The sequence below is a fragment of the Caloenas nicobarica genome, chromosome Z, assembly GCF_036013445.1.
Source record: "Caloenas nicobarica isolate bCalNic1 chromosome Z, bCalNic1.hap1, whole genome shotgun sequence".
NCBI lineage: Eukaryota > Metazoa > Chordata > Aves > Columbiformes > Columbidae > Caloenas > Caloenas nicobarica.
Genome location: NC_088284.1, coordinates 14,294,238 through 14,321,754, shown reverse-complemented (window position 1 = coordinate 14,321,754; position 27,517 = coordinate 14,294,238). Strand labels below are relative to the sequence as shown.

At 41.8% G+C, this 27,517-nt stretch overlaps 1 protein-coding gene across 1 annotated transcript in view; it reads right to left on the bottom strand.

The window, feature by feature from the left end:
- Positions 1-27,517, bottom strand: part of ARHGEF28 (Rho guanine nucleotide exchange factor 28) — a 127,172-nt gene that overhangs the window by 5,623 nt on the left and 94,032 nt on the right. The window contains exons 26-35 of the mRNA XM_065655732.1: positions 27,192-27,268; positions 26,322-26,500; positions 25,552-25,637; positions 24,800-24,982; positions 22,013-22,144; positions 21,216-21,301; positions 17,619-17,657; positions 17,487-17,534; positions 15,214-15,693; positions 11,687-11,987 (exon numbers count right to left, since the gene is read on the bottom strand). Coding sequence (XP_065511804.1) covers positions 11,687-11,987; positions 15,214-15,693; positions 17,487-17,534; positions 17,619-17,657; positions 21,216-21,301; positions 22,013-22,144; positions 24,800-24,982; positions 25,552-25,637; positions 26,322-26,500; positions 27,192-27,268 — 1,611 coding nt within the window. The remainder of the gene's footprint in view (positions 1-11,686; positions 11,988-15,213; positions 15,694-17,486; positions 17,535-17,618; positions 17,658-21,215; positions 21,302-22,012; positions 22,145-24,799; positions 24,983-25,551; positions 25,638-26,321; positions 26,501-27,191; positions 27,269-27,517) is intronic.

Below are 27,517 nucleotides of genomic sequence, written 5' to 3'. Positions count from 1 at the left end.
GGGGGCACAGCTTGCACTGGGCTTTCTAAGGACACCTCAGTTCTCCAAACGGGATCAGGATCCAAACTCAGAGAAATGACAGCTCCTGACTAAAAATGTGCTAATGTTGTATGGGAAACAGAAAAAAAGTGGCATTCTGCACCCTAACTACCATGCTCTACTCTTCCTGTAGCACTAAGAGACAGGATTAGTGGCATCACATAAACTGCCTGGAAGGTGAAGGACAAAGCAATGGAATTTGCAGGAATCTGAGATCAATACATACCAACACAAACACAGACCCTGCTCCTGAGGGGAGCGATACAAAAGCCAAGTAAACAACTCATTAGTCACAGTGATTCTCACCTTCTCTCTGTTGTCATAGGATGTAAGCACTTCCACACCACATAAATGCCAGGGATTCTCTCCTTCATCCCTCCTCTCTCTCCCCCAAGCACCAGAGCTCTTCAGGTGAGCCTGGAGTACCCACAGTGATGATTATGGGAAGGACAGGAAGACATTATCAAGGCACTAGGAAACACTCTAGGCAAAAAAAACCTCTCTCAAGTCTCTCTTTTTAATAGAAAGCCCTGTTTTTCTCCTCCAGCTCTGACCCTAATTTCACAGCATCACAGGATAATTCAAGTTGGAAGGGATCTTAGGAGACTTCTGGTTCAAACTCCTGCTCAAAGCTGGGTCACCTCTGAGATCAGGCTGGCAGGTTGGATACTCCAGGTTTTTTGCTCCCAGCTGTTTACACACACACACACATACACACAAAGGAGGTTTGGGGGAAATTTGCACTGAGTTAATTTGCTGCAACTTCCAGAGATCTGTGTCACATGTTGGTCCTCTTTACAAAATAAAATTTCATTAAATGGAGAGTTATGCCACTTTTAGCAACAAATATGTTAAAGATTCTCAAAACAATCACTTCTCTTAAAATAATATATAAAGTTAGGTTTTGCTTTTACCATTTTTTTAATAATAGCTGGTACTAGTTTTTATACCAAGTTTATCTGGACTGACAGCTGACACATCAACTTCAGGTCTAAGCTATTTGAAATGGCAGAGCTGCTGTATTTAATCCCTCCACTGGCACTCATGCATAATGCAAAGCACAAGCAGACACCTAAAAACCAGTGCTAAGTCTACCGGACCTGGGATATTCAAAGGAATTCAAGGGTAACAGGCCCCCATTTGCCATTACAGTTCAGTAGCAAAGGGCAGCCTAACTCCCATGGGCTCCACTGAAAAGTTCCCACTGGCAAATCCCACCACATCTCTTTGTCTCTAATGATGCTCCCAGTGGTTTCCATGCAGATTCATTAGCTTCTCTCCCTTTTCTTCTGGTGAAACACACTACGATTGGTTTTGATTGCTTCTTTCAGTGCCTACTAAGACTTTCCCAACTGGCGATGGATTTTTCCATACAGCAGGTTCAATTGTTTATGGAGCTGATGGCTGGTGGCAGAAAGGCAACACCACTCGGCAGCACTGGACCTGCCGGGCAGCACAGCCCGTCACTCTGGAACAGCCAGGGTCCAGCCGCTGCTGCCGCCACTTGGTATTGAAATGGCATCTGTGAGCTTTGAGGATCTGAGCACAATTCCCAGCAGTTATTCATTGGGAGTCTCAATCTCAAACACCATAGAAAAAAACAGGACTTTGCAGCTCAGTAAATCTGATTTCACAGTGGGAAACAAATTTGGTACCTAAGTCTCAAAAAACACTGGGAAAAATATTTTGACCCTGAAGCTACCAAGGAAGGAGAAGCTTAATCCATTTCCCAGCTGACTGTATAAGGCAGGAAATCAATCTGAGAATTTTAATGCTGCTATTTACTTTTAACCAGCCCAACCCCACGAAAAAGCAGCAGCTGCATTTCTTAGGCAAACAAGCACCTTGACAAATAAGAGGTCTTTTCACAAAAGGCAAATAAGCAATTAGATCACAATAGATCCTACATTAATTAGTCTCATGAGCTCTTTGTGCAATTTTTTTTTTATACAAGAAAGAAAACAGTAAGAATTCAAAGTCTATGATGAATAAGGTCTGCAACATAACTCTCTTCATGTCTGTACTTCGGAATTTTGATCACAGTAAAATTACTGGAAATGCCATTATTCAGCACGTTTCTGTTCTTTGTTTAGTTGTTGGCTTAGGTACTACAATACAATTCAGTTTTCAGGTTTTGCCTCATAATTGTTTAAAGAGGTTTGGTCTAGAGAATTTGGACCAAATTCTTGGCTAAGACAAAATTTGTATTTATTCCACTGAAACTGCTTTTATCATAAAGCTCCATAATGGTTCCAGCTCGTTTATTTGATACTTGTCTTATAGCTCCAGGTTTTGGAGTCACATGATGATGCAGCCGTCTCTTCTTCCACTAAAGCCCAGCAAACACACTATTTCTAGCACTGGTGTTATCAAGGAAAACATTTTAAAAGCATCTCAAGCTCAGACACTGCCAGTGATGCCACTTTAACATCAAGTTTATAGCATGCCCCTAGGTTGAAATAATTTAAAATTTTAACCTGCTAGATGGCTATGTTATCAGTTGTGTTGGCTTTAAAGCACACAGCTTCTAAACTATTTTGGGCATGCTGGTTTTTAATGCATATCAATAAGAGTGACCTAAAAATAGGTCTAACTTGAAATCATAAATTGTCTGTGCATTAAATACCCACAGTCTCACCTTGGCAGGGCATACTGCCTGCCAGCTGTCTGTTTCTGCTTAATATTAATTTATTTAGGTATGAATTCCCTATTAAATTGTCTTTGTGCTAAGCTTTGAAGCTTTAGATGGTCAATTACAGACACACACGTGGTCCAACAGGTATTCTGCTAACAGCAAACACATGTTTTATTGACCTACTTCTTTTCCAGCTCATTAAACACAGCTGCACTCAAATGATCAAGAGAAAATAACCATAAAACCCCAAGAACACCCTTCCTACAAAGGATCACAAGGAAGGCGACCAGCCACCGGCACGGGACCACTGCATGCCCATGCAGGGCACCTCTCTTTGGTCAGGGGTGACCCGTCTGTCTGCTGACAACACCAGTGGGGAAGCACGGGAAATCTCCTGCAGCCTCTTCCTTGAGGTGTCTGATGTGGGTGCATCTGAAGTGGGCTGCAACTGTTTCCCCCAGCCCATAACCTGCAGAAGACATTTGGCCAGCAGGCTGAAGTCACAACTAACTGCAGTCAGTGGGTAGCGCTCCTGCTTGAGTGTTTGCTGGAGAAACGGAAGTCTCATAAAAGTTACAGACCCAAGAAGCATTCCCAAAATCTTCACAGACGATGAAATCAGCGCCCCATTCTGCCACCAGCCTGCACATCCCCACGCCTCCTTCGCCCTGTCCCAATTTGCACCCTGAAGGTAAAACACTGCAGTGAGGCTTCCCCGCTTCCCTCTTGAAGAGACAGTTAGCATTAACCCTGAAAAAAGGCTGTCTCTGGCACATGAATTCACTGCCTTTGAAATAAAAGGGGACATTTACACATCAAAACCGTTCTTTTGAGCACCCTGTTACCGCAGACAGACATTATTGTGCTGATTAATCTTGCTTCATATTTTATGGTTGTTTTTAATGTGCCTTTTTTTTTTTAAGCTACAAGTTTGCTTTGAAATAAACATTAAATCAAAGACCTTGGCAAACAATAGGTTTTGTCCCCAGCTTTTGGCTGGTCTTTCAGGTGCAACACAAAGGAGCGTGCTCTGGACTTCAGCATTTTCTTGAGTAGCACTGGGCACAACTCTATTACAAAAGCCAAAAGAGGGAGGTCATTTATGAAACACTCTCACGTCTCCTCTTAAACACCTCAGTTTTATATGATGTTTTCCCAACAACAGACCAGATCCATCACTTCTTACTCATAAAAGCTGATGAGATCAAAACTCAAAGTAACTGGCAGAAGAATAATAAGCCAATATATAGAATTGCCACAGAAGCAAAACATAAGGCAAAGCACCTGTTTCAAATCAATTACATGCTAATCTTACCCTTTAATAGAAGCTGCTTCTTAATGATTAATGCAGGAAAAAATATGGGCATCGCTAGAAGAGTAAGCATCTGAAAGAAGCCTCTTACCTGACAGTCACAGAGATACTTGTTCTCCACTGAGCTCAAAAGTCAAGGAAATTGTCACTAATTTTGGACTGCAGTTTGAGTATTAGCACAGCCATTTTCATCTGGTTGCAGTCAGATTGGCAGGAAGTATATGCACTGATGTTTGCTTCTTGCAGTTATTAAAAAAAACAGCAAAAATTGAACAGTTGCACATTCCCCAAGTTTGCATCGTAAGCACAGGATCACAGGGTGTGATCAAATATTCTGAAATGGGTGCCCTTTTTAATTGTTTGCTAAATGTTCTGTGAACGTATAACTGCTGTGAAAACAGTTTGCATAAAAGCTAAAGGGAAAACTGTACATCAAAGCCAGAAAAAAGCACAATTATCAAAGAGGCATGTGCCTTAATCCCTTCAGCAAAGTGCTTTCCTTGAGTACACAGAATGTACTTGGATCTACTTTCCTTCTGCTCCCATTTCTCTCCACTATGGGCAATACTGGTCTTACCCTTAAGCCTGAATTCATGACCACCTCCTTGCTACAACTTTTCTTCATCTCTAGGCCCGCAGCTGTGCCTTTGTAGACCCTGTCTCTGCTTCGGTCCCACTTCCTCTGGTGCCTTCATCATCCCTTCGCTTCATGCACTGGAGCTCTGCCCTGGTCCCATCCCGCTGCTCCAGAGCATGGGTCACTTCCTCACAGCAGAAAAAAAGTGATGCAATGTTTTAAAAGACAGTCCTCCCCTCCTTCGGTTCAAAACTACCTTTCTTAGGACCTTCATCCCCCTTCCTGTCGCCACTGCTCTGTAATGAAAAGTTCCTTTGCATAGCAGCCAGCTTCTCTGCAGTTCTTGCAGTCAGCAACAACTATCCTGCAATTCTTAACCTCAATTAAAAAAAGAAAAACAAAAATCTCTTTTCATCTTTGCCAAATATACTAGTTTCCCTGTCTGTCATGTATGCTTTAACACAGAATATATCCAATGACTTTCAAAGGCACGTGGGCTTCTTTGATTTTTATATGTCAGACCCTAAATGAATCCAGCCAAATCACATCCTTATTTATGTTCCACCTCTAGAACAATCTTTCAAGGGACACTCACAGAATCTCGGCAGGTGACTATCGGAAACCTTCCTATTTGATTAAACTAAAACCAACTTTCATAGTAGCACCAAGGTTTCTCCCCTCTACCACTCCAGCAAAAATTTATAAACAAAGGAATGTTTTCTATAGTATCCGGGGAGGCAGAACAAGATACTCCATGACATCTTCCCTAGCAGTTTGGCTACAGCCAATATAATTTATGTGGAAAGCAATCGGGTGCTCCTGTGACGAATGCCAGTAAAAGACAGACAGACAATCTTCCACAGTTTCTCAATAAATATTTAACAGCAGATGCTGCTGAGGAGGTTTCATGTTACTAAGACTTCATTACTTTTACACAACATGCTACAGGCTATTTCCCGGAATATGTAAAGTATTACACTAAATAATTAAAATGAGATGGTACTTTTCAAAATAAGCCAGACAGATACACTTGGTGATTCAGCTACATGATTTTACTGGGTGTGTTTTCCTACTCAATATCTTACAAAATTTGATCCTGGTCATTAGTATGCATTATTTATTATACTTGTGCACTAATTTCAGACTCTTAACTGCATTACAAAAACGTAAACAAAACATTTTTAATGTACTAAAGCAGGGCACCTAACCAGGCCTCCATCCACAGATCACCTTACCTGAGGAAAACAAGGACGTCCCAAGGTTATCTTCCTGACATCAAACAACAATTAGCAAGACTGTTGTTTTGTCACTGCTTTTCCTGAGAGTACAGCTCTTTCCCTGCAGACTTGCTGCTAACCCTGAGCTGGAGCTGCTTCACTACAGACCAGGAGGAGCAGTTGTCTGAGAAAAGACCCCCTTGCCGAGGGTCTTCTCCTACAAAATTTGCTCCTTTCCCTCATTCTACTTTCCTGAAACTTAGATCTATTGGTATAACCTTCCCTAAGTGAAGAATAAATCTGTGTGTAAGAGATGATGGTCCAAACCATTGTAGTCTCACTGAAGCCAGTAATTCCACTGAGTGCAAAAAGCACTGCACTGAAGATGCTGGAACCATTAATATAAGCAAAATGAAAAATATCTGGCCATCATCCTGTTGTTTAAGAAGTTTGCAGGCAATGTAACCTGCAGTATGGTGTGCTGATTTACACCAAGCCCAGTGGAACCTCAACAGACAAGGATGGACAATCTCTCTGCTCAATTCATTACCTCAAAGACGTGCACTATTCTAAGCTTCCTTCCTAATGAATGAGCTCTAATGAGAAGATATTAGAAAGAATAAAATTGATCAGGCATTACACAGGCAATTCTGTACTTACATTAATGTACAAAACAAAACCAGAACATCATTAACTGCCTTAATTAAAAGGTTAAGTAATACCACAGCATTTACTGCAGTTATGTTCAGAAATGAGAAAAAGTATTTTGAGATGAGAAAAACAGTAACAGAAGTAAAAAACTCTAGCACTGCAGAGCTGAAAAGCAAGTGTTACTTGAAATATACTAATTACAGATGACACATAATGACATATTTTTTGCTTTGGTATCACACTGCCATGTGATTTAATCCCTTTTGCCATCTGCTTTAAACAAATGGCAGTGTTATTCCCAAGAGGACAAAAAAATACTTCCCCTGTGGTTCACTTCCACCATGTATCCCATAGACATTAATGTCTTAAGGCAGGGCATGAAACTCCATGTTCTCTGGTATGGAGAGGTAAATTTGCTGTTATCTGTTGCAGAGTTAAAAGTAAGATCTTACTTTTTCTAATAAATCAATGCAATTTTGAACTTAGGAGATGAGGATGCTGATGTTACCTTCATAGTCTTATATAGTTCCATTTCATTTTGTTTTCATTGTAACTTTCGTTGAGCACTGAATGAACTCTGTGCTTACCTATGCAGTCATCCATGCTAAAAGTAGAAAAATATGTTGTACACAGAAAGGGCAACTTGGAATTAATTGCATGTTGCATTTCTTAAAAAGGGAGAAATTGTTACAATGAGGGTGGTGAAACACTGGCCCAGGTTGCCCAGAGAGGTGGTAGATGCCCCATCCCTGGAGACATCCAAGGCCAGGCTAGACAGGGCTCTGAGCAACCTGATCTAGTTGAAGATGACCCTGCCCATTGCAGGGGGGTTGGACTAGTTGACCTGGAAAGGCCCCTTCCAACCCAAACCATTCCGTGATTCTCCATCTGACATCTACTCAACTAAGGAAGAGAAAAAGTTTAAAGTATCACATCTGCTCAGGCGGCTTCCTGACAAACCAGAAGCTCCACGGTCAAGTCATCTTTTTACTTTTATAAAATTTTGCTCCTTCCCTCTTCTCAAGTCAAAGAACAACAGAAAGAATTTCCTCACTGTGAAGGGCAGTGAAAAAACCGCACTATTAAAAATATTGTGAAATATACCAGAAAAACACAAAATAGGCAGAAAAGTATCTTTACATGCCAATCCACAAGTGCTAAGAGGTTGGCCTGCCACTAGCTACAAAGGATGCTGTCTAAACAGGAGACATGTAAAGTGTATGCCATACGGGGTATAACGACAGTCCAGCTCAGAAGACAAGCGGGTAAGATGTACTCAGGAATTCATGCAGCAGCAATAGTAGAGAAATTACCTTACAATCATCATATATGCAGAACTGTGATGACCTTTTTTGTAGGACTTAATCATTATTAACAGGTTCCAAGCCATGAAAGAGATCTTATTCAACAAAGTCCTCAATATGGGATCCTATTAATCCCCTCCAGTGCTGGCCACAGTAGCTAAGCTTATTTAAATAAGGCCCGGAGTTACTGAGCTTTGGCCATTGCCAAAACCCTTTGCTGACTTGGAACCACAGGGAAACAGCTTGTACATCTTCAGACAGCTTTTTAACACTGTAGTGCAAAGCATATTTAACATGTTTTTAATCACACTTGCATCAGCTTCACATTGTATACTGCAACAGGTTCATCTTACACAAATATGAGAAAAGAGCCAGGCCCACACAGCACCGTTCTCAACTTCCCTGATGCAAAAAATATGCACGTACTTTTAATACAAATTTCCGTCCTTTAAAAAAAAGATTAAAATCACATGAGTCAAATAGAGCCATATTTTTTTCTCCCTGGTTTTGCATTTGGCTGTTTATGGAGATCACAGGTATTTCTATGTTCCCCATAAAGTTTTAAACTGTATTTTTCACTCTTATCATACATTAAGATCCTTCATGCTAACACCGAAAATGTTGGGGGAAAAACCCTCCCACAACCAAGTTTCAGTGCAGTTTTCCAGATCTATCACTTTTCAACTCTATTCCTGTAGTACAACATCTGAATTAAAGAAATAAAAGGCAATATCAGCAAACAATGCTGTTGACTTCAAAGCTTAAAAGAATTAAAATTGCACTGATTCCTGAAATCAAAGAAGTGAATCCATAGGTAAATCCTTAGGCATTACTCCAGATAGTTAACCCGACATGTCAATTAAATGCAAAAGTAATTTATTCAATTCTTAGTCTAGTCTGAAACAAAACCTATACTTCCCCTGGTTCGTAATTAGCCAAAGTACTTGTGTTCTTTCATGCAGATAATTTCATAACCATTAGTGTAAAGCATTAACACATTTTTCTTTCAATCATACTTTCCTCCTGTTGACTGACACACCTTTTCTAGTGAGTGTACTTGTGCCAGTTTCAGCTTTGTGGGAACTTGCCCCAAGGTCTTTAGTAAAGTTCCCTCCCATACACATAAAACAATGATATATAACCAAGATTCTAGCTATGTGAAGAGACATGCGTCTTACCTTAGAAAACATGAATGAAAAATTATGCACTGGAGGAATGCAGCTGCTTCCATTTGAGTGTATTTATGAAGCGCAATTGCATAGTACTTAACATACGGTAGAATGCAGCATGATTAGTTCCTTGACAACATGTTCAGGTGGTGCTTCTCATTAAATAATTTAAGGTTTGTTTGACTTCTTGCAGGATGCCTAACAATTCTAGGAAAGTTAATCAAATGCAAGAAACTCCTTTTGTGTACACATAAAACTTTTGTGGGCACACATAACTTACTATATGCAAGATCTGACCATGTATATATCTGGTACACAGCTATTTCCAGTCAACCATACTCAGTATTTGTTTCTTAGTTCAGTTTTGACTTATTATTTAGGAATGTTTTTTGAAAGATGATTATGAGACTTTATATATAGAGCTGGTTGAAAAAACGTGGGAAAACACCATGAAACATTCAGCCACATGAAATATGAAAAGTTTCATCTAACTTTCAAATTATTTCTAATCTTTCATTGCATCTCTGTTAGTTTTCCTTCACAATGATCAGGACGGACTTTATCCCGCAGAGGTGACAGGAAATAGAAGCACAAGGTCAGAAATCTTCTTAAACTTTGATGAGGCTTTGGATGCCATGTCTTTCACGGGGAAGTCTAGCACTCTTCTCATTTCCCACTCCCCATACAACAGCTCCTGATGCATGACAGAGGCAAACCTGAATCACGCGGACTCATGCACTACAGGATCAGAGCATAAAACACTTGTCACCTTCCAAATCACAAAGGAGACTGGAATATGACGGCACATCACTCTGGGGGTACTCCCAGCTCTGCCTGCTCTAGCAACGTACCAGGGGGCTTCACAGAACCATCTGTACCATCAGGATGCTGCAAGGATTTGCTGCGCTGCTTTGGCAAAGGTGCCCTGTGACTCAACCAAGGCAGTAGCTGCAGGTTTTCCAGACATGACTTAGCCAGAGAGACTTACACTAGCTTGTTACTCTACCTCTTGTGCGGACTTTGTAGTCAAGTGCTGGTCCCCAAGCTGCTGGGGCTGCACTGGTGCCCTGTTATCAGGGCAAGATGAGGATGTCTGCGCAAGATGCAGCGACAGCAGCTGAACACAAAGCTGGCCCATTGCAGGTGAAGGGTATCTTTACACACAGAAGCTCTGCCAGCTTATCTTAGAATCAGTGCAATTAAACTGGTGCAAGCCAGTTTAATTAAACCAGACGCTCTCATGTGGGCTCAATAGAAAGTATCCTGGTTAGCTTGCACCTGAACATTTGCCAGCGCAAGCTAATCCACTTTTGAGAGGTTTAAACCTACATATGTGTTCCTTTTCAAATTTGCACTAGCTTAGCTAACCTATTACTAAAATGACAACTTCAGTCAAACTAGAACAAGTTTCACCAGGCTAATTATTTAGGCATTTTTAGAAATATTAATCTCTTTTACTAATCAGCTTGGTTTGCTGATTGTGGTGATGAGACTAGCCTGCCCTACCTTTGATTATAAAATGCTATTTTGGCAATCCATGTACTGAGGACTAGTAAGGCTGTAGTGGATGCCTGCTTAATACATTACAAGGAGTACTAACAAGCAAGTTCCTTAATCAAAGACTATTTTATTTAAACAACTTCAAGATTTGACCTAGGACAATTAAAAACCATCATCCTTGAGTACGTTTTCAACTTCCGATCCTGCTGCCTGCTGGCCTTTGCTGTGATCTGACCAGCAAACAGCTAGTGTGAGGGCAGAAGTCATCCTGCACTGCCAGCGGCAGAAAAACAGGAGCTCAGGCACTGCTGCAGTGCTGACTAGTCACGTCTCACCTGAATTTCACAACTGTGCAGAAAAAGCCCACCAGATTACTTAATCTATTACACCAAAAGTGCAGCATTTTCCTCTTAGACTTTTAGCTGTTCTGTTTTTACATGCTGTTCTACAACTCTCACAATAATGAATGAACGAAGACACCAAGTCAGATCAGAGCTAGCATTCTGCAAAATGAGAAATAAATCCCATATAGGTCAGAGTTTCTCATTAGTATGTTCTTAAGTCCTTCAGGGAATTTTCACAGCAATGCAGTGCTCAGAAAAGTGGCCTCTTCCACTCATTTTGGTAGCCCCAGTCAATAACTGCCATGCAATCTACATATCTTTGGCAAAAGAGTTCTGGCAAAAAAACAAAAATAAAGAAAGGTAATGCGGTAAGAGCTATTTTTACTAACATGGAAACTTTTTATCAAAGATCTTATTATCCCTTAGAAGTGATGTAATTTTCTTTCCACAACTATAGAGTCTTTCAAGTTATTTTTCATTTCATTCTCAACGAAGAAAGAAGAGGGTGTTTGATCATCAGTTATCATTTTAAGATGGTAAATTAAAAGCTATTCTAACTAGAAATCCTCAAGTAACACACATACATTCTAAAACAGCTGATAAATGGAAACAGCAACAGTGACTTCAGCTTGGGAAAAAAAACCCAAAAAAACCAAAAAAACAACACTGGGAAAGGATTTGCAGAAATCAACATTCTGAGTACCATTATACAGACACAAACAGAGATTTGGTTTTGTGGGTTTTTTCGAAAGCTTTCTGTGTTTCTATTCTGCTTATTTTCTCACCTACCCTCAACAAGCTTGCAAAGTAGCATGCAATTGTTTTAGCAAAATCTATTGCTTCCACTGCTACCAAGATGTCTTAGTTCCTAGGACTATTCATTCTGAGAGGTGGCAAACTGCCTGCACTACTTGTTAATTAAATAAAGTGTTAATTACCATTATTAAAGGCATCCTTGTTGCTTTTGCAGGAGATAGACATCTGCTGGCAAGGACCAGTGGATTTCCACAGTGCACCAGTTAATGCTGGCTGACAAGAAGTGTCCGTTTTGACATCCACCTGATTTTCATTAGTCCTTGCTGTATCAGAATTTGAGATGTTCAGCCCATACACACCATCCGTACAAACAAGAGAAGAATCTGATCTGCTGAGACTGCTTAGAGACACACACACTACAGCTTCATTTAAGTAGAATGTATTTTCGCCGTGTAAGCTGTTCGATTGATTATGTCTCATTATCTGCAGAAGGGGAAAAAAAACCAGAGAACATGTTTTTCAATTTCATCCAGCACCAGAATCATAGAATCACAGAATATCTTGAGTTGGAAGGGACCCACAGGGATCATCAATGCCAACTCCCTCTTTCTTGCAGGACTACCTAAATCTAAACCATATGACTAAGAGCGTCATCCAGAAGAATCCTTATACCAGGATACCTAAAATTAACTGCCAGACAGAATGGGGATTCATAGCAAACAGTCACCTCATTTCCCAGGACTTAAATAGTTTGTGCATTCAGGAATAAACAACAATAACCTAGTACATTTTGTCTTCGCTCCTCTCAAAACAGAGAAAAACTCAGTCATAACTGCAAAATAGCAAATAACAAAGGGTCTCTATCTGGGAGGCACTGAGCTCTGCTGAGTCCTTTCAGGGGGTTAATACTGCCCCATGGCTCAGTGAGGTACCACTTTACATATGTAAATCCCCATACACTGCAACCCAAAACCAACATCGTACCTCACGTAGACATTTAATCATAGAGAACTGGACTGCAGCAGTCAAACTGAGGATGGCAAACAGCTTCCAGCAAGCAGCCATGGCTCCCAGGGACTCAAAATGCAAATCCTGCAAAGCCTGCAGGTGTTTTATCAGGGCAGAGCTCACAAAAAAGTAGGAGTAGCAGTGTGAGTTACTACAATATTTGGCCGTACAAAAGTAGCTAGCTAGCTGGCTCAGTGTAATGGCAGAAATACTGGGCTGGGAATACTGCCTGACTGGCAACCATTCAGCCAGCTCTCCTGCTGAAAGGAGTATGGTAGTGGCAAATGCAAGACAAAAGACAATCCCAAGGCCTGGCGTATATCCAAAGCCATGTATTTTACTTGAAAAAAAAAAAAAACACAAGTAGTCTTACATGTGAAATATTAGATCACGAACTACTACTCTTGCACACTCAATATTTCATCATTTTGCCTCTCTCTCTGTATGATGATGGCCATCCCTGCATCAGGCTATTGTCCTTCAACCTCCTCTCCTCAAAAGACTTCAGAAATCCCATCCATAAAGCTGACAAAGAGGTCCGGTTTTGGCTGTAACATCTACTTCTTAAGCACTGCCAAACACGTCAAAATTGTACTGCAAGCTATACTAGTAAGAGCCTTAGTTGTTTGGGCTGGGGAAGCATATACGGATAAGTTGTGTTCACAAAAGCCAGATGAAAAGGGAGAGGTCAGAGGCCAATCCTTCAGCCCCTCATGCAAGCACAGACTTAGATGCTGAATGGTCACTGCTCATTATAGGTCAGTTGCCAGCTGAAAAACTAGGGAGGAGATGGCCTGAAGAACGGCTCTACAGATTTTCTTACGAAAATGAAAGCCTGAGATTTAAAAAAAGGCTGTTTGGGTCAGTGAGCTTCCCATTTATGCAAAAGCCAGGCAAAATGTATTGATTTTCAGGTGTTTTAGAGAATGGTAATGGAAATCAAGACTCTACCCACTAAGTCAAGGACTAGAGGCCAGATCCCACCTAGCAGGTGAGCACCGAAACAGCTGAGTTCGGAGTCACAGAATCACAGAATGGTTGGGGTTGGAAGTGACCTCTGGAGATCATCTAGTCCAACCCACCTGCTAAAGCAGGTTCACGTCACATAGATTGCATGGGAATGCGTCCAGGCGGGTTTTGAATGTCTCCAGAGAGAAGGAGACTCCACAACCTCTCTGGGCAGCCTGTTCCAGGGCTCTGTCACCCTCAAAGTAAAGAAGTTTCTCCTCACATTCAGATGGAACCTCCTGTGCTTCATTCTGTGCCTGTTGCCCCTCAACCTGCTGGTCGCGCTTTTCCTAATGCACCCAGTCTCTATCCTTCACCATCAACAAAAACTTTTTTAGTATTAAATGCTTAAGCAGCTTCAAAGCTGCTTTAAATTGCATCACCTAATAATGACTATCTCCAAGGAATTATACGGTCAGGGATGGACCCACACACCAACCCTTTCCCCTAAATGGCTACTTTTTTCAGGAGAGCAGGACAGCAGGGCCTGACACATGTTGTTCACAGGAGCCTGGTGTTTCCCACTCCTGGACCAGCCCCTGTTCCTCACTAGAGACAGCACCATCGTCCAGGAACAAGGACAGCCACTGAAGACATCACTAAAACCTTTATATGCCTCAAGCATTACAATAAGTTAGCTTTCCTCCAAGAGGTGAGAGGCACAATGTATCTAGCAAGTGCAGCAGCAAAACAAAACACAGAGTCTCACACTTCAGACTTCCATCTCAATTTAATACCCATTGGTCTGAGTTTGGCTTCTGTAGGGCACTCAGCTTAACAGAATGGTTGAGATAGGAAGGCACCTCTGGAGGCCATCTGGTCCACCTCCTTGCTCAAGCAGGGCCACCTAGAGCAGGTTGCCCAAGACCACATCCAGATGGCTTTTGGTTATCTCCAAGGATGGAGAATCCTCCACTTCCCTGAGCCACCTGTGCCAGGGCTCGGTCACCCTCACAGGAAAAGTGTTTCCTGATGTGCTGTGGGAACCTTCTGTATTTCAGTATGTGCCTGTTGCCTCTGGTCCTGTCACTGGGCACCACTGGAAAGAGCCTGGATCCACCCTCTTTACATCCTTTGTTTAGGTATTTATACACATTAATAAGAACTCCCCATGAGTCTTTTCTTCTCCAGGCTGAACAGGCTCAGTTCTCATAGGAGAGATGCCCCAGTCCCTCAGACATTTTTGTGGCCCTTCACTGGACACACACACACTCCAGCTCTATGTCTCTGTTGTACTGGGGGCCCAAAACTGGACATGGTACTCTAGGTGTGGACTCACCAATGCTGAGTAGAGGAGAAGGATCACCTTCCCCAAACTGCTAGCAATACTTTGCCTAATGCAGATGAGGAGACAATTAGACTTCTTCCTGGTAGGGCACATTGTTGGCTTATGTTCAACTTGGTGTCCCCCAGAACTCCCAGGTCCTTTTCTGCAAAGCTGCTTTCCAGCTATGTGGCCCCCAGCATATATTGATGCATGAGGGTTGTTCCTCCAAGGGGCAGGAATTTGTACTTTATCAATTAAACTTCATGAAGTTCAAACAAAGCTCTTGGATATGCCTGAACCTCAGCTTCCCACACATTCACTTGTTAAATTATCAGCCAACAAAACCCAGGCACACTAGTCTATTCATCAAGGAAAGCCCCTCTAGGTCTGCAGTTGGGGATATAATTACAGTGGGGAACCACACACCTCATAGCTCCCTGTGGATGATAACAGGCTACTTTGTTGACCATGCTTCCAGTGCCAGAGGAGCTTCTTCTGCATTTTCACACTGTTTCTTTCCCTCTCCACCATTTCCTGGCCCTCCTGGAGTCTCTCCAGGCTCTGCTGGTACTCCTGCAGCTGCAGTGCCAGTCCTTGCCGGCTCCTCTCCAGCAGCTCCTCCTGCCACCCGCAGTCCCTCTCCCGCTGCCCCAGTTGGTCCTTCCTCGCCTCCTGCTCCCGCTGCTGCTGGTCGCACTCACGCAGCCACCGCTGCTGCTCTTGCTGGAACTGCTGCTTAAGTTTGTGTATGTTGGCCAGCTCCACCCTTTGTTTTTCCAAATTCCGGTATTTTCCTTGTTCCAGAAGGAGGTTTAGCCAAGGGCTGTGACCTCGACAGGCCTTCTCGTTCTCTTGCAGGAGTAACCTATGGAGCTCTCTGTGGCTGTCCTGGATAGCAAATGCTGCCTAGACACAACAACAAAATCAGACAAATGTTTAAATTTTAGCATTAACCCATTTCTGTATTTTTTACATAGAAGCATTATATTAAAATGCTCCAAACTCCTGTAATATCAGCATTTAATGATTTTGGGAGGTTATTCCTCATGCAAGTAGAGAAAATTCCGTGTTCATGCCTTGATGTTTCTAAAAGCACTCAACCATTTCAAGCACTTTTAACGAGGCTTCTGGTTTACACTTAGTATTATTAAATATGTTTATATTACAGCTGTGCATATGCACTTCAGTTACAGCTGGGGTCCTGTTCTGTCAGGGGATGTTAAGACACATAGGAAAAATGATTTTTCATAGTTAAAGAGGGCATTAAGGCACTGGGAATGCTACATTCAACAAAGTATTCCTAATACAGATGTGGTTTATACAGATAAAACAGTACTGTTTCCAGTACAGCTCACTACAGCCCTAAGGCTCTCCTTGTTAACCTACAGCAGTGCAGTCCTACTAACCCCAGTCCTACAGGCACCTGCCAACACAGCCATGTCATCAGGCCCATCCTGCTACATGCACCTGACTGAGATATCTCTGCCAGCAGTAATCTGCAGTATAGCAATGATTTTGATGTTTTGGTAATGTATTTTACAATAGAGAGTGCTATAGTCCATCTTTCACAAGGATGTTGTGACATTGTTTGCATTAAAGATTATGATATACTCCAATAACAGAAAAATAAATTGCTGGGATTAAGAAGAAAGAAAAGCAAGAAAGCCCTACAACTGCTCAGGCACTTATGGCACAGCCTGTCTTCAACAGCTGACATGTGAATCTAATTCAGTAGAGACTCCCAGAGAATTTCCACAGTCCCGTTACCCCATGCCATCCTCCTCAGAAAGAGTTTTTCACTTTATGCAATGTGCAGTTTTCAGTGTTCTTGGCACTTCCCCCAGTATTGTGTCAGTTCCAGTCATTTGTAAACAAGGCGAGGACAGGATCTTCTGCTTGTTTCTCTGCACCTATACTATCAGCTTACGCAAATTTTCATGGTCTGAACAATAAGGCATGACCTCAAGTCTCACTTTACTGCCTCTCTGGTGATAAGCTAACTGGTTTTAAATTTTTCCAAAATTTTGCCTGAATTACAAGCTTTTTATTTTACTTCTGCATTGCTTCAATCTGTTTAACTTCTCATTCCAGCATTATTATGAAGTATGTTAATGCCAAGAGGGCCTAAAAATTAAATATACTGAAATGAAACATTTTTAAATAAAACTATAAAACTGCACCTAAATAAGAAAAAATAAGTTAAAATATTCGAACTTAGAACAAAAGAGGCAAAAGCTTCAGACTAAGGCCCTACAGAATATGCACAATAATTAACTGAGATTGAAATATCTAAAATGAGTTGATTTCCTACCTAAGTGGCAGAGGAACTCTTTATTATTAGCCAGGAGAATATTCTAACAAAATACTAGTATTTGTCAATATTTTGAACGATAGTTTCAGAAATCTGTACCCAAAACGACATCAGTTCAGTTAGAATTATAATTTTACTTCCCCCCTAGACTTTTGGATAGTACGCAAATCGTTTTATGAGGGCGAATTCATCTTCAAGCAAGCATTATCCAGTTCTTAAAAGAAATCTGTCAGTGATGTAGAATAAAAATACATTACATGACAACTTATGCAGCAGTCAGTAGAGATAAGTCTCCATTGACATAATGTCTAAAAGTAGGACAAAATGAAAACACATCATAAGAAGTAAATTATTATGACTAATATAAAGTTAAGATTGGAGTAGTTACCTGTATGCTGTACAAGAGGCGGGTTAAGTTCTGGATTGCTTGTACAACCTAGAAAATAGGAAGATTTTCAAAGCTTTGACCACTGTTAACTAAATAGTTACTGCATTCTGTCTGGGGTTTAAATAAACTCACCTCTGTCCCTGTAGATCCTGGGAAACTCATACTTCCTCCCTAAAATAAACACATGTTGTTTTAAAAAAGTAGTTTTTTACTTTAGAATTGTATCATCTAGGAAATTTTTTAAAAAGCCCCACTAGTGGAGACATTAATATTGCTCACATATGCAATGGTGAGTCAAACCTTTTTGTGGGTATGTGAAAAAAGACAGAAGCAATAACCTACAAAGACTAATAATTCATCAACACTGGAGTTTCTGTGGAAATCACTAGAGATTCTAAGCACAACTGTAAAAACAAAAATATTTCATCCACAATTTTAATCCTCTCGTGACTAATGCTACACAGAAAAGACATTTCCATTCATTCTTTGTTTACTCGACAGTTTTGAAATACAGTAACCAGACTTCTGTATATACAGCAGAGTGGGTTTAGATTACTTAGAGTAGGATGAAACAACACAAGACTTCGAAAATAGAGGTATTAATGTAGCAAGAAGCTAGCAGAAGTCATGTGAGTGGGTCACGGTGAATGCCTCTGATGTGCTGTGAGGAGCTAAGCAAAGGCTGAGTGTCCACTGTACTCTGCAAAACTTATCAGCGTGGTTACTACTGTCCACTGCAGCAAGGCTCAGCCATTTCACACTTTCCATCCTGCTCACTTTTCCTGCAAAGCCTTCTAAATTTATGGCGTGAAGCCACCCATAATCCCTTCGGCATGAAGAACAGCTCCTCTGAGAAAGATAAGGTGAAACTGGAAAAATAAAACACAAGCCCTTCTGAGGCTATGCTGAAAAGACTTCCTGTATGATTTTTCTCCGTTTTTTTTTTTTTTTTCAGAGGAGTAGAGGAGGGCTTGGGGAATAGTTACTGTCTTTCTGATTCCCTTAAGCTGTCTACCCAGTCTCGTTTTCCACCACAGAGGGCAAAGCAGCTGCTCCATTTAGCTGTGATAACTGCAAATGAAAAAGGCCAGGCCCCAAAACACAGCTCAACAGACAAGTTGGGAGGAAAGGGTGCACCAGCTGTGACATTTCCTCCACTCTTCTCTCTCTCACTATCTCTCTTCAGTATTTCCCTCCATTCCCCCTCCACATCTTCACCTTCTTCTCCACTCCCCACTGCACCCACGAGCCATGGAACTGCTCGGCTCTGCCGCGGGAGCGCAGGACTCTGCACAGATGCCTCTGTGCACCGCAAGGACTGACTCAAGGGAGCTCCGCTTTCCCTTTGCTGCACAGGCACAAGGAGCACCAGATAAGGAGGACGAACAGGGCCAAGAGGAAGAGAAAGGAGAAGGAGATGCTGGCATGGTGAGGAAGAGTGAATGTACAAAGGAAAGCCCACATGCTAAAACAAAAGTGGGATCAGCTGTTCCCCTCTCTTCAGTTTTTGAAGCCCTGTTTCATTTAATAATGGCAGTGTAGGGAGACTGAAGGCTTAGCTGGCTTTGGCATTGCCAAGGGGTAGTAAGTGGCCAGCCCAAGCACCTGTGGGCTCCTCACTGCAGCACCACTTGAGTGCTGGGGGATGAGCCCAAGGCAGGTTAATCGAGCTAGCCAAGGGGACAGCACCGCTGCAGCTGCAGCACGAGCCCGGTTAAGTCCAGCTAGGCCCGAAGCAATATGTCCAGTGGTCTAACCTGTGCTGCAGGCCACCGCCACCTCCCTGCCAGTCTTCCTTAGCACCCTGGTTCAGAGCAATGAGCAGCAGTGGAGACCAGGGTCAGGTCTCAGGGCAGGCTGCATGCACTGTGCCTCAGACAACCCCCTAGAGATGCAATTACAAGGCAGGAGCAGGGTGAATGAGTTGGGGACCACCTCCCACTGCTGCCCACTTGGGACCGCACGTGTTGCTCAGGCTACAATTTTCCTTCCCATGCTTTGTCAGCATCTAACCCCCAAGGTGAGGGCTTTCATTCCAGCTTTCCAGCTCCTGGTTTCCCAGGCTAGCTGGTCTGATCCCGGTGCTGCTACCCCACAGCCCCAGGACTGCACACCCAGCATCTGAGAGCAGATAAAACATCCTCTGCCCTTGAAAGCCCTTGCCTTCCCTGTTTTGTTTGTGCGTTCTGCCACCTCCTGGTAAGTCTGATTCTCACATGGTAATATGTGACAATGAGTCTTGCCCAAAGAATAGGCCGGACCAGAATAATAACTTAGAGTGGAAGAGTTTGCTGCGGATCCTTCTAGTCCAGCCGGGTTCAAAGTAGGGCCAACTTCAAAGTCAGATGAGGTAAGCTCCAGACCTTCTCTAGTCACACCCAGGCAAACTCAGCCTCTCTGGACAGCCTGTTCTTGCTTGATCACACTTGGAGTGACTTATATTCCTTACGTACAGTCAGAATTTCCCCTGCTGCAACTTGTAATCTTGGATGCTCATCCTTTTGCTGTGTACCTCTGAGAAAAGCCTGGTTCTGTCTCCTCTATAACCTCCACGGCAACGTTTTCATGTGGACCTACTGGAACATTTAATGGGCTAGATCTGAGTATCTCTATCTTCTACTAGGTTATTTTATTTCCCCTCACCTAGCTTCTGTGCTCCCTCACCTGGACTTCTGTTTTAATCCCACTTTATCCACGCATGCTCTTCTTCCTACTCCCATCTAACACAGCAGTCTGTAAGTAAAATGACCTAGAACTGAACATGAGGCAAGGTTATAGGGAGATCAGTGTATGAGCAAGAGTCTTCCAGAAACAGCCAGAAAAAACCCCCAAGGTTTCAGGCCCACAAGTTGTCTTTCAGATCTGATGCAAAGAGACTATGCTAATCCTAAGTGGCTCCTTTTCTAGCAAACTTTGCTTTCCATTTCAAGTCATGTATCTTCTCTTTCTGTCTCTCCCCTTTACTACTTTTGTGTTCCTTTTTCCCCACCTAAGGACTCCACAATTACAGTTTAGTTTATTTTCACACAGTAATTCATACTGCTCTTATTCCAACACTCTCTGCTGCTACCTGAAATTTGCCCTTCCTAATTTTGCCCAGAACTGACTTTTGATTCTGCTTCTTCTGCAGATTTGCTTATGAGTTCTAGTACTTTGAAAAATGTTCAGTTACTCTTCTGGTCTCTAATCACTCTATTTTTTTTAATTCCAAATTCTGAAACAAGCTTATGTAAGACAATCTGCCTTATTTTATGTGCGTGTTCTCAAGATGAAGTTCTTCCAGTGCATAAATCTTCCTTGCATTAGTTGAGGTCTCTGCCATTGCAAGAGACTGTCTTAGCCTGTGGACAGGAGGAGGGAGTAGAGGGAATTCTATTGTCAGCTCCATAGCGGTCGATATATAGAATGATGACAGCAGAGAACCAAGCTCTTAAGTGGCCCATACAAGTGGCACAAAAACATTGTGGCTGCTATTACAATCCACCAATCTGTAAGCCTGGCAGGAAAATAATTCTGTTTGGATTGTTTATGATTGTTTTTTTAAAATTCATTATTAATTGTGGTGACCTCTATTAAATTGAATTATCTGGAGCTGGATGAAATGTGCCTATCCCATGGTTTCTGTTTTGGAACAGCCTTTAGATACCCCATAAAAAATTGGACAGTAGTTATATTCCCAGCACCCAGAGTGCTACATGCAACATAGGAATTAAAAATTGGTTAAAATACCTTATCCTCTAGATTGGCACCTGCCACTTCCTTTTCAGCACTGAGATTGACTTCAGATGATTCTTCAACTTCTTTTATTTCCGCACCTAGCAAATAAAGCCCCAATAAAATCCAAGAGAAAGGTATCAAAGCACACTCAAACTAGATAAACAAAGGGCATGCTTTTTTACTTTACATACTCGTAGAATGCTGAAAATAGAGATTTATGTAATTTGGAGTTACATAATGGATTCTAGGCTTGCGAAAAAAATAAATTTGGAATAAATTAGTAGAATTACTAACAAAATTAGTAGTGTTTCACTTGTGAAAGTTTGGAGACAAGTATAGGCATACCACTAAAAATACTCTGCAGCAATGGTTTTCACAGAACTTGATTTGCATTTTTCTTCCAAGAAATCCGTGCTATACCTTTTATAGATGAAATTATTGCAATGTCAATCCTGGTTTTCAGGCCTTCCGACAAAAGTCAGCTGACTTGGGAAATGGCCTGTACTGCAACATAGGTTTGATGTGCAGCTGAGCAACAATGATGAGAAAGCATGTAGAAATATGCAAATTTGACTCAATAATGCTGAATGCAAACATGTGCTATGGAAAAGCTCCTGTGGATGCAAACCGTCCATTTACTTCAATGAAGGTATATGACAATTTATACTACCTGAATATTTGCCAAAAGACAACCTTTACTACATTATTTTCTATTGATTCTGCAATGGACTGAGAAAGCTTTTCAAAACACAATCTAGTAACAATTATTTTAGCAGTCTGAATATGTAAAAGCATTACATTTTACTCACCATTAGGAACAGATTCCAAGATTTCATTGGCATTAAATCTGTGCTTCACACTTAATTCCTCAGTAGTTTCTTCTGGTGACCTGTCTGCTTCATTCACTTGTGATATAGTTATAGCAAGATGCAGACTTTCAACTAGAGGAAAACATGCAGAATTACAGAGGTCCCTTAAATAGCTCCTTAATGCATAAGTCAATGACATAGAATCATAGGATAATTTAGGTTGGAAGGGACTTTCAGAAATCATCTGTTCCGATGCACTACTCAAAGCTGTTCCAACTAAATCGGGTCACTCAGAGCTTTGCACAGACAAGCTTTTAACATCTCCAAGAACATAGACTTCACGACCTCTTTAGGCAACTTGTTCTGTTTTTGACCACCCACATGCTATATAATTTTTCCTTTAATTTAATTGGAATTGCCCATGTTTGAACATGTGCCTGTTACCTCTCATCCTATCACCATGTGCCTCCATGAAAAATCTGGCTTCTCTGTATCCTTGTATTAGGCAGCTGAGGACAGCAATGAGATCCTGCCAAGCCTTCTTCTCTTTAGTGCTCAACACACCAGCTACCTCAGCCCTTCCTCAGACATAAGGTGCTCCAGTCCCCTAGTCACCTTGGTACCATTTGCTGGATTTGCTCCACTTTGTCAATGCCTCTGTTGTCCTGGGGAGCCTACACTGGACATGGCACTACAGATAGGTCTCACCAGGGGTGAAGAGAGGAAGGATCACCTCCCTCCACCGGCTGGCAACTCTCCTCCTCGTGCAGCAGCCTGGGAGGCAGCTGGCTGCCTTTGCCACAACGAACGGCATGTTGCTGGCTTGTGGTCAATCTGCTGTTGAGCAGAACTGCCAGATCCACTTCTGCAAAGCCATTTTCTGTCCAGTCAGTGTCCAGCCTGTATCAACACATGGGATTACTCCATCGCACTTGTCTTTGTCAAACTTCTATGGGGTTTCTCTTAGCCCATTTTCACAGTCTGTAGAGGTCTCTCCAGTATGTTGATCATCCCCTCCTGCCATTTGGTGTCAGTCATGAATTCACTAAGAGTGTACTCAATCCCGTGGTTAACCTTATTAATAAATATGTTGAACAGTATTGGTCTCATGATCCATCCCTAAGGGAATCCCCTAACAGAAGGTTGCCAGCTGGACATCACACCACTGATCACAATCCTTTCAGCCCTGCAGTCCAGCCAGTTTTCCACCCAGTCATGCCACCTGTATCTCACCAGTTCAGCTGTGAGGATAGTATAGCCAATTGCAGACAGTGTAGAATGCCTTGCAGATTTCAAAGTAAACAACATGCACTGCTCTTCTCTCATCATAAAGACTGTCAGGTTGGTCTGACACAATTTGTCCTTGATGAGTCCATGCTGGCTGTTCCAAATCACCTTCTTGTCCTTCATGTGCTTGGGAATGCTTTCCAGGAGGATTTGCCCTATCACTGTCCCAGAGATGGAGGTGAGGCTGACTATTTTGTAGTTCCCTTTATATTCCTTCTTGAAAAGCGGTGTCATGCTTGCCCTCTTTGAGTCATTAGGAACATCTCCTTATCCTGTGACCCTTTGAAGATGACAGACAGCAGCCTCACAACAACATTGGCCAGCTCCTTGAGCAGCCTTGGATTTATCCCATCATATCCCATGGATTTGTGTATATCCATTTTGCTCAAGCACCTCCTAATTCTATCCTTCTCTCCTGTGAGCAAAGATTTTTTTTCCTGTTGAGTCTGTTATTAGCCCAGGGACTTAGTATTTCTGTTCTGGAAAATGTTTCCCATAAATTGCTCACAGTGTAAGCAACTGTAAATTCCTTACAGTGTGCTGAAGAGTCTTGAAATCCAAGACATCCTCAACAGCAACATTAGCATGACAGAAGGTAAAAACTAAAAGTGGGCAGAGTAAGATCAGTAAGTATAGGCTGCCATTTTAGCTAAAATGAAATTTACTATTGCATCACTGACTTAGATTCCCTATCCAAATTTTATCAATTTTATCAATAAAATGCTCTCTGACTTCATAATGGTGAAGGAAGCCAACCTGTGCCAATTCATCAGTTGTAAAGAGGTTATTAGCCCATAGCTTTCAATCTAGGTGGTGCTAAAATCTTGTAGTCCTTGTCAAAGAGCATACGGCCCAAGCTGCATATGACTAAGTTTACCAGAACTCTTTTCTGCTAAGTTTAGGAGGAGTTTAGCTGAACTTCCAACAAGGCAAGGTATCCACAAATACCATTCCCTTCCTTGAGCAGATGGCACTGTAGGTAGCACAAGACTATCATCTCTCTGTTAGACAGTATGCAGAAAAAACACAGCTCCTAAAGCAGTTCTGGCAGGTGCTTCTTGGTAGATCTGCCAAGATCATCTGCAGTTTGGTCTCTCTATGACCCTAGGTCATTCTGATCTGTCATCAGATCAAACAGGATAGGTGAAGGTCAGGGACTAGGTGCAATATTGTACTACATCCTTCTTCACAAGGCCATACTACTAGGACAGCTAAGGAAACAATCCTCAGGTGCAACCTAACACCATGTCCCTGTTTGCTTATATATAATGTTACACACTAAACATACCCCTTATCTTACAATCCGGTGGGTACCATCTTGTGCATGTGACAAGTGTAAATCTGAGAGACCTCTTTTCAATGCTTTTTGCCAAGTTTTGACACTGTCAGTTCTTGAGATTGGGCAGAATTGCAGCACAAGGCAATACAGCTGTATTTTGTTTCCTCGAAATATCTGCTCATGTGAAGAGACACCAGTCCACTCTTTCCATGTAAGCTCACCTTCTCTGAGTGCTGCTGCCAGCAATGAAGCAGCCTGTGGAGTTTCTCCAGAATCAGGTTTGATAAGGAGGTGAGGTTCTACATGAACATCCTCAAAGCCACTCATAACTCCCAGTTCTGCATAGATATGCAACTTATCCTCCAAACAACTACAGATCTGCTGGTCCTGGTTACTCAGTGATTCTGTCAACCAAAATGGAACACCATATTAATATTTTTTATCTTGCAGGCAAAGCACATTCCCCATTCACTCCTCTAATCCTTATGCTACACAGACATGGCTAACTTGAGCTGGGAAACTGAGTTGGACAACACCTTTTCTAAGTGGCCGGGAACCAGATTCAACCCATAGTCCACCCTGATGAAAGCTGGCACAGATGCTGGCAGAGGGCCAGGGCAGTGCCTTACCCTGATGAGGTGGCCTTGGCTCCGCTCAGCTACCTCCTGTTGCTCTCACAATGAGCAATGCTGATACTAACCTGGGAAATTCAGAGTTTATTCTGAAATCATCCATTTTCCTTTTTTTTTTTTCTTTTGGTACTCATGGTAATAAAAAAAATAGAATGTGTTTGGAAAAAAATGGTTTCTCTTTCAGGAAACTCACATTAAATAAACAGACCTCTCCAGCTTTCTCTGTTGTGACTCTCCCTATTGAGCCACTCTGAACCCACAAACCAGTATGGACATATTATTAGTTCATCCTGAACTTTCAGGATGTAGGAGCTCTCAGAGTGGCAGGAAAGGTACTGCACCTTGACATTTCTGAATTCTGGATGCTTTGGCCTCAGCAATACGTCTGTCCTCATCAGATTCATTCATTTTTTCTTCTTCTGGACAACTTCAAAGACAAAATACAAAACACAAAGGTGGCTCAAGTAAAATCCACACATCATATATTCATCTTGAGAACAGTTTTGCATTCATAATAAACAGAACACAACACCAACACCAGCTTCTGCTACAATCCAGAACCATACCATTTGTCTGCTTCTTTAAAAAGTATCAGTTGGACAAAACCAGACTAAATGACTCATTTTAAGCCTGGTAAGACTGCATGGTGCAGTGAGTGGATGGCTGGCTCTTACACGGGTTTGCTGTGCTAAGCACAAACTTGGAAACCATGAGGAGCAATGCTTTCCCTACCATTCTTAAGGAGCTAGCACTGAGATAACAGGCATGATTCTGTGATTTCCCCAAAATGGGTGTATGGACACCTGCAGGACTCTGGAAAGTATTCAGTGTCAAAGGCAAGAATAAGGTAACTTTATAATGGCTGGTAAGAACATCTAATGGGGAGGAGGAAGGGTCTACTGATTCACTAAGAAACCAGAAGTAACACCGAGAGTTTGGCAGAAGAGACGGTGAGCTTTTGGAGTCTGTGAATCCTGAGCTCAGACTAAAACCCAGCCTCACCGGATGGATTCAGTGCAACATAGTACAGAGCATGCTGCCACAAATATCCCACCCACCTCCCATCTGCTTTGGACTACCAGGATGAAAACCAAAAAGCCTTTTCCTCTACCTTTCCACTGCATCCTGAATACACCTCATCCAGTTGTTACGTTCCTCTTTGGAGTTGGTATGAACCTCATACATCTCAGGCCCTGCAGATGAAGCACTAATCAGAAACATCCCCCTTTCTTCATTGGCTACTTCTCTGACTATGAGTCTCTGAAGAGAGATAACAGAAGGCTTCTGGTCCTGGGGGAAACAGTCACAGCACATGCAAACAATAAATTACTCTCTTATAAAACACCACACTTATAGAAGAGCACGATTTTTAAATAATCGGACTAATTCTAGTCTTGGTATAGTCAGACTACAAATGTTCTCGCCAGTTTTAAGAGGCTGCAAGATTTGAGTATTCTGACATCTTTTAAAAATATTTTTTAAAATACATCTTAGTATTTATGAACAAGTAAAGCACTGAGTATGTGCTAAAAGTCAGTACCAGAGGCTCAATGACACAGAGGCACAGTATCCATACAGTGTTTGTATTTACATAGTCTGGGAACTTCGCCCCATGACCAGTGTGTTTACTACTACACTTGCAGTTAAAATTATTCTTCTGTTTTGTTTTACAGAAAGAGAAGATAAAATTTATTTTAGATAATTGAAAGAGCCTGCTCTACTTCACACCTTCATAATCTGATGATGCAGGACACTAAAATTTCATTATGTTCATCCATCTTCCTAAAAAAAAAATTTTATTTTGAAAATAAACTTAATTTCCAAATACTGGCATATTACCATTCTGCACATGCTACCAGGATTAAAAAAAAAAAAGAAAAGAAAAAAAAAAAGTGGAATAACCTAGGAAAGGATGTAACCTTTGAGAAATACATAAATAAAAGAGCAATGTGTATATTCAAATATCTGACAATATACTTACAACAGCTGCAAAGATGTATTTTTGATCTTTTTCTTGCAAGAACAGTAGCGCATCAGTAAAAAGCAGAGCTAAAGTCTCTTAAAATGAGAAAAGGAAAATAATGGGTTTTAATCTAAGTTATTACAATTATAGTTCTTCTTTTATCTTTAAAAAGGGAAAAGCCCTGATCGATAAATGTCCTGTGGAATCCTACAGTAAACTCAACAGGAAGTATCTGGGTTAGCCCACGGTCTGAATGAAGCAACTGTACATCATCACTTTGTATCTCCCAGGAAAGACCACACTGGCTGCTACCTGCCCTCCTGCAGCACTATGATGGAGTGCTG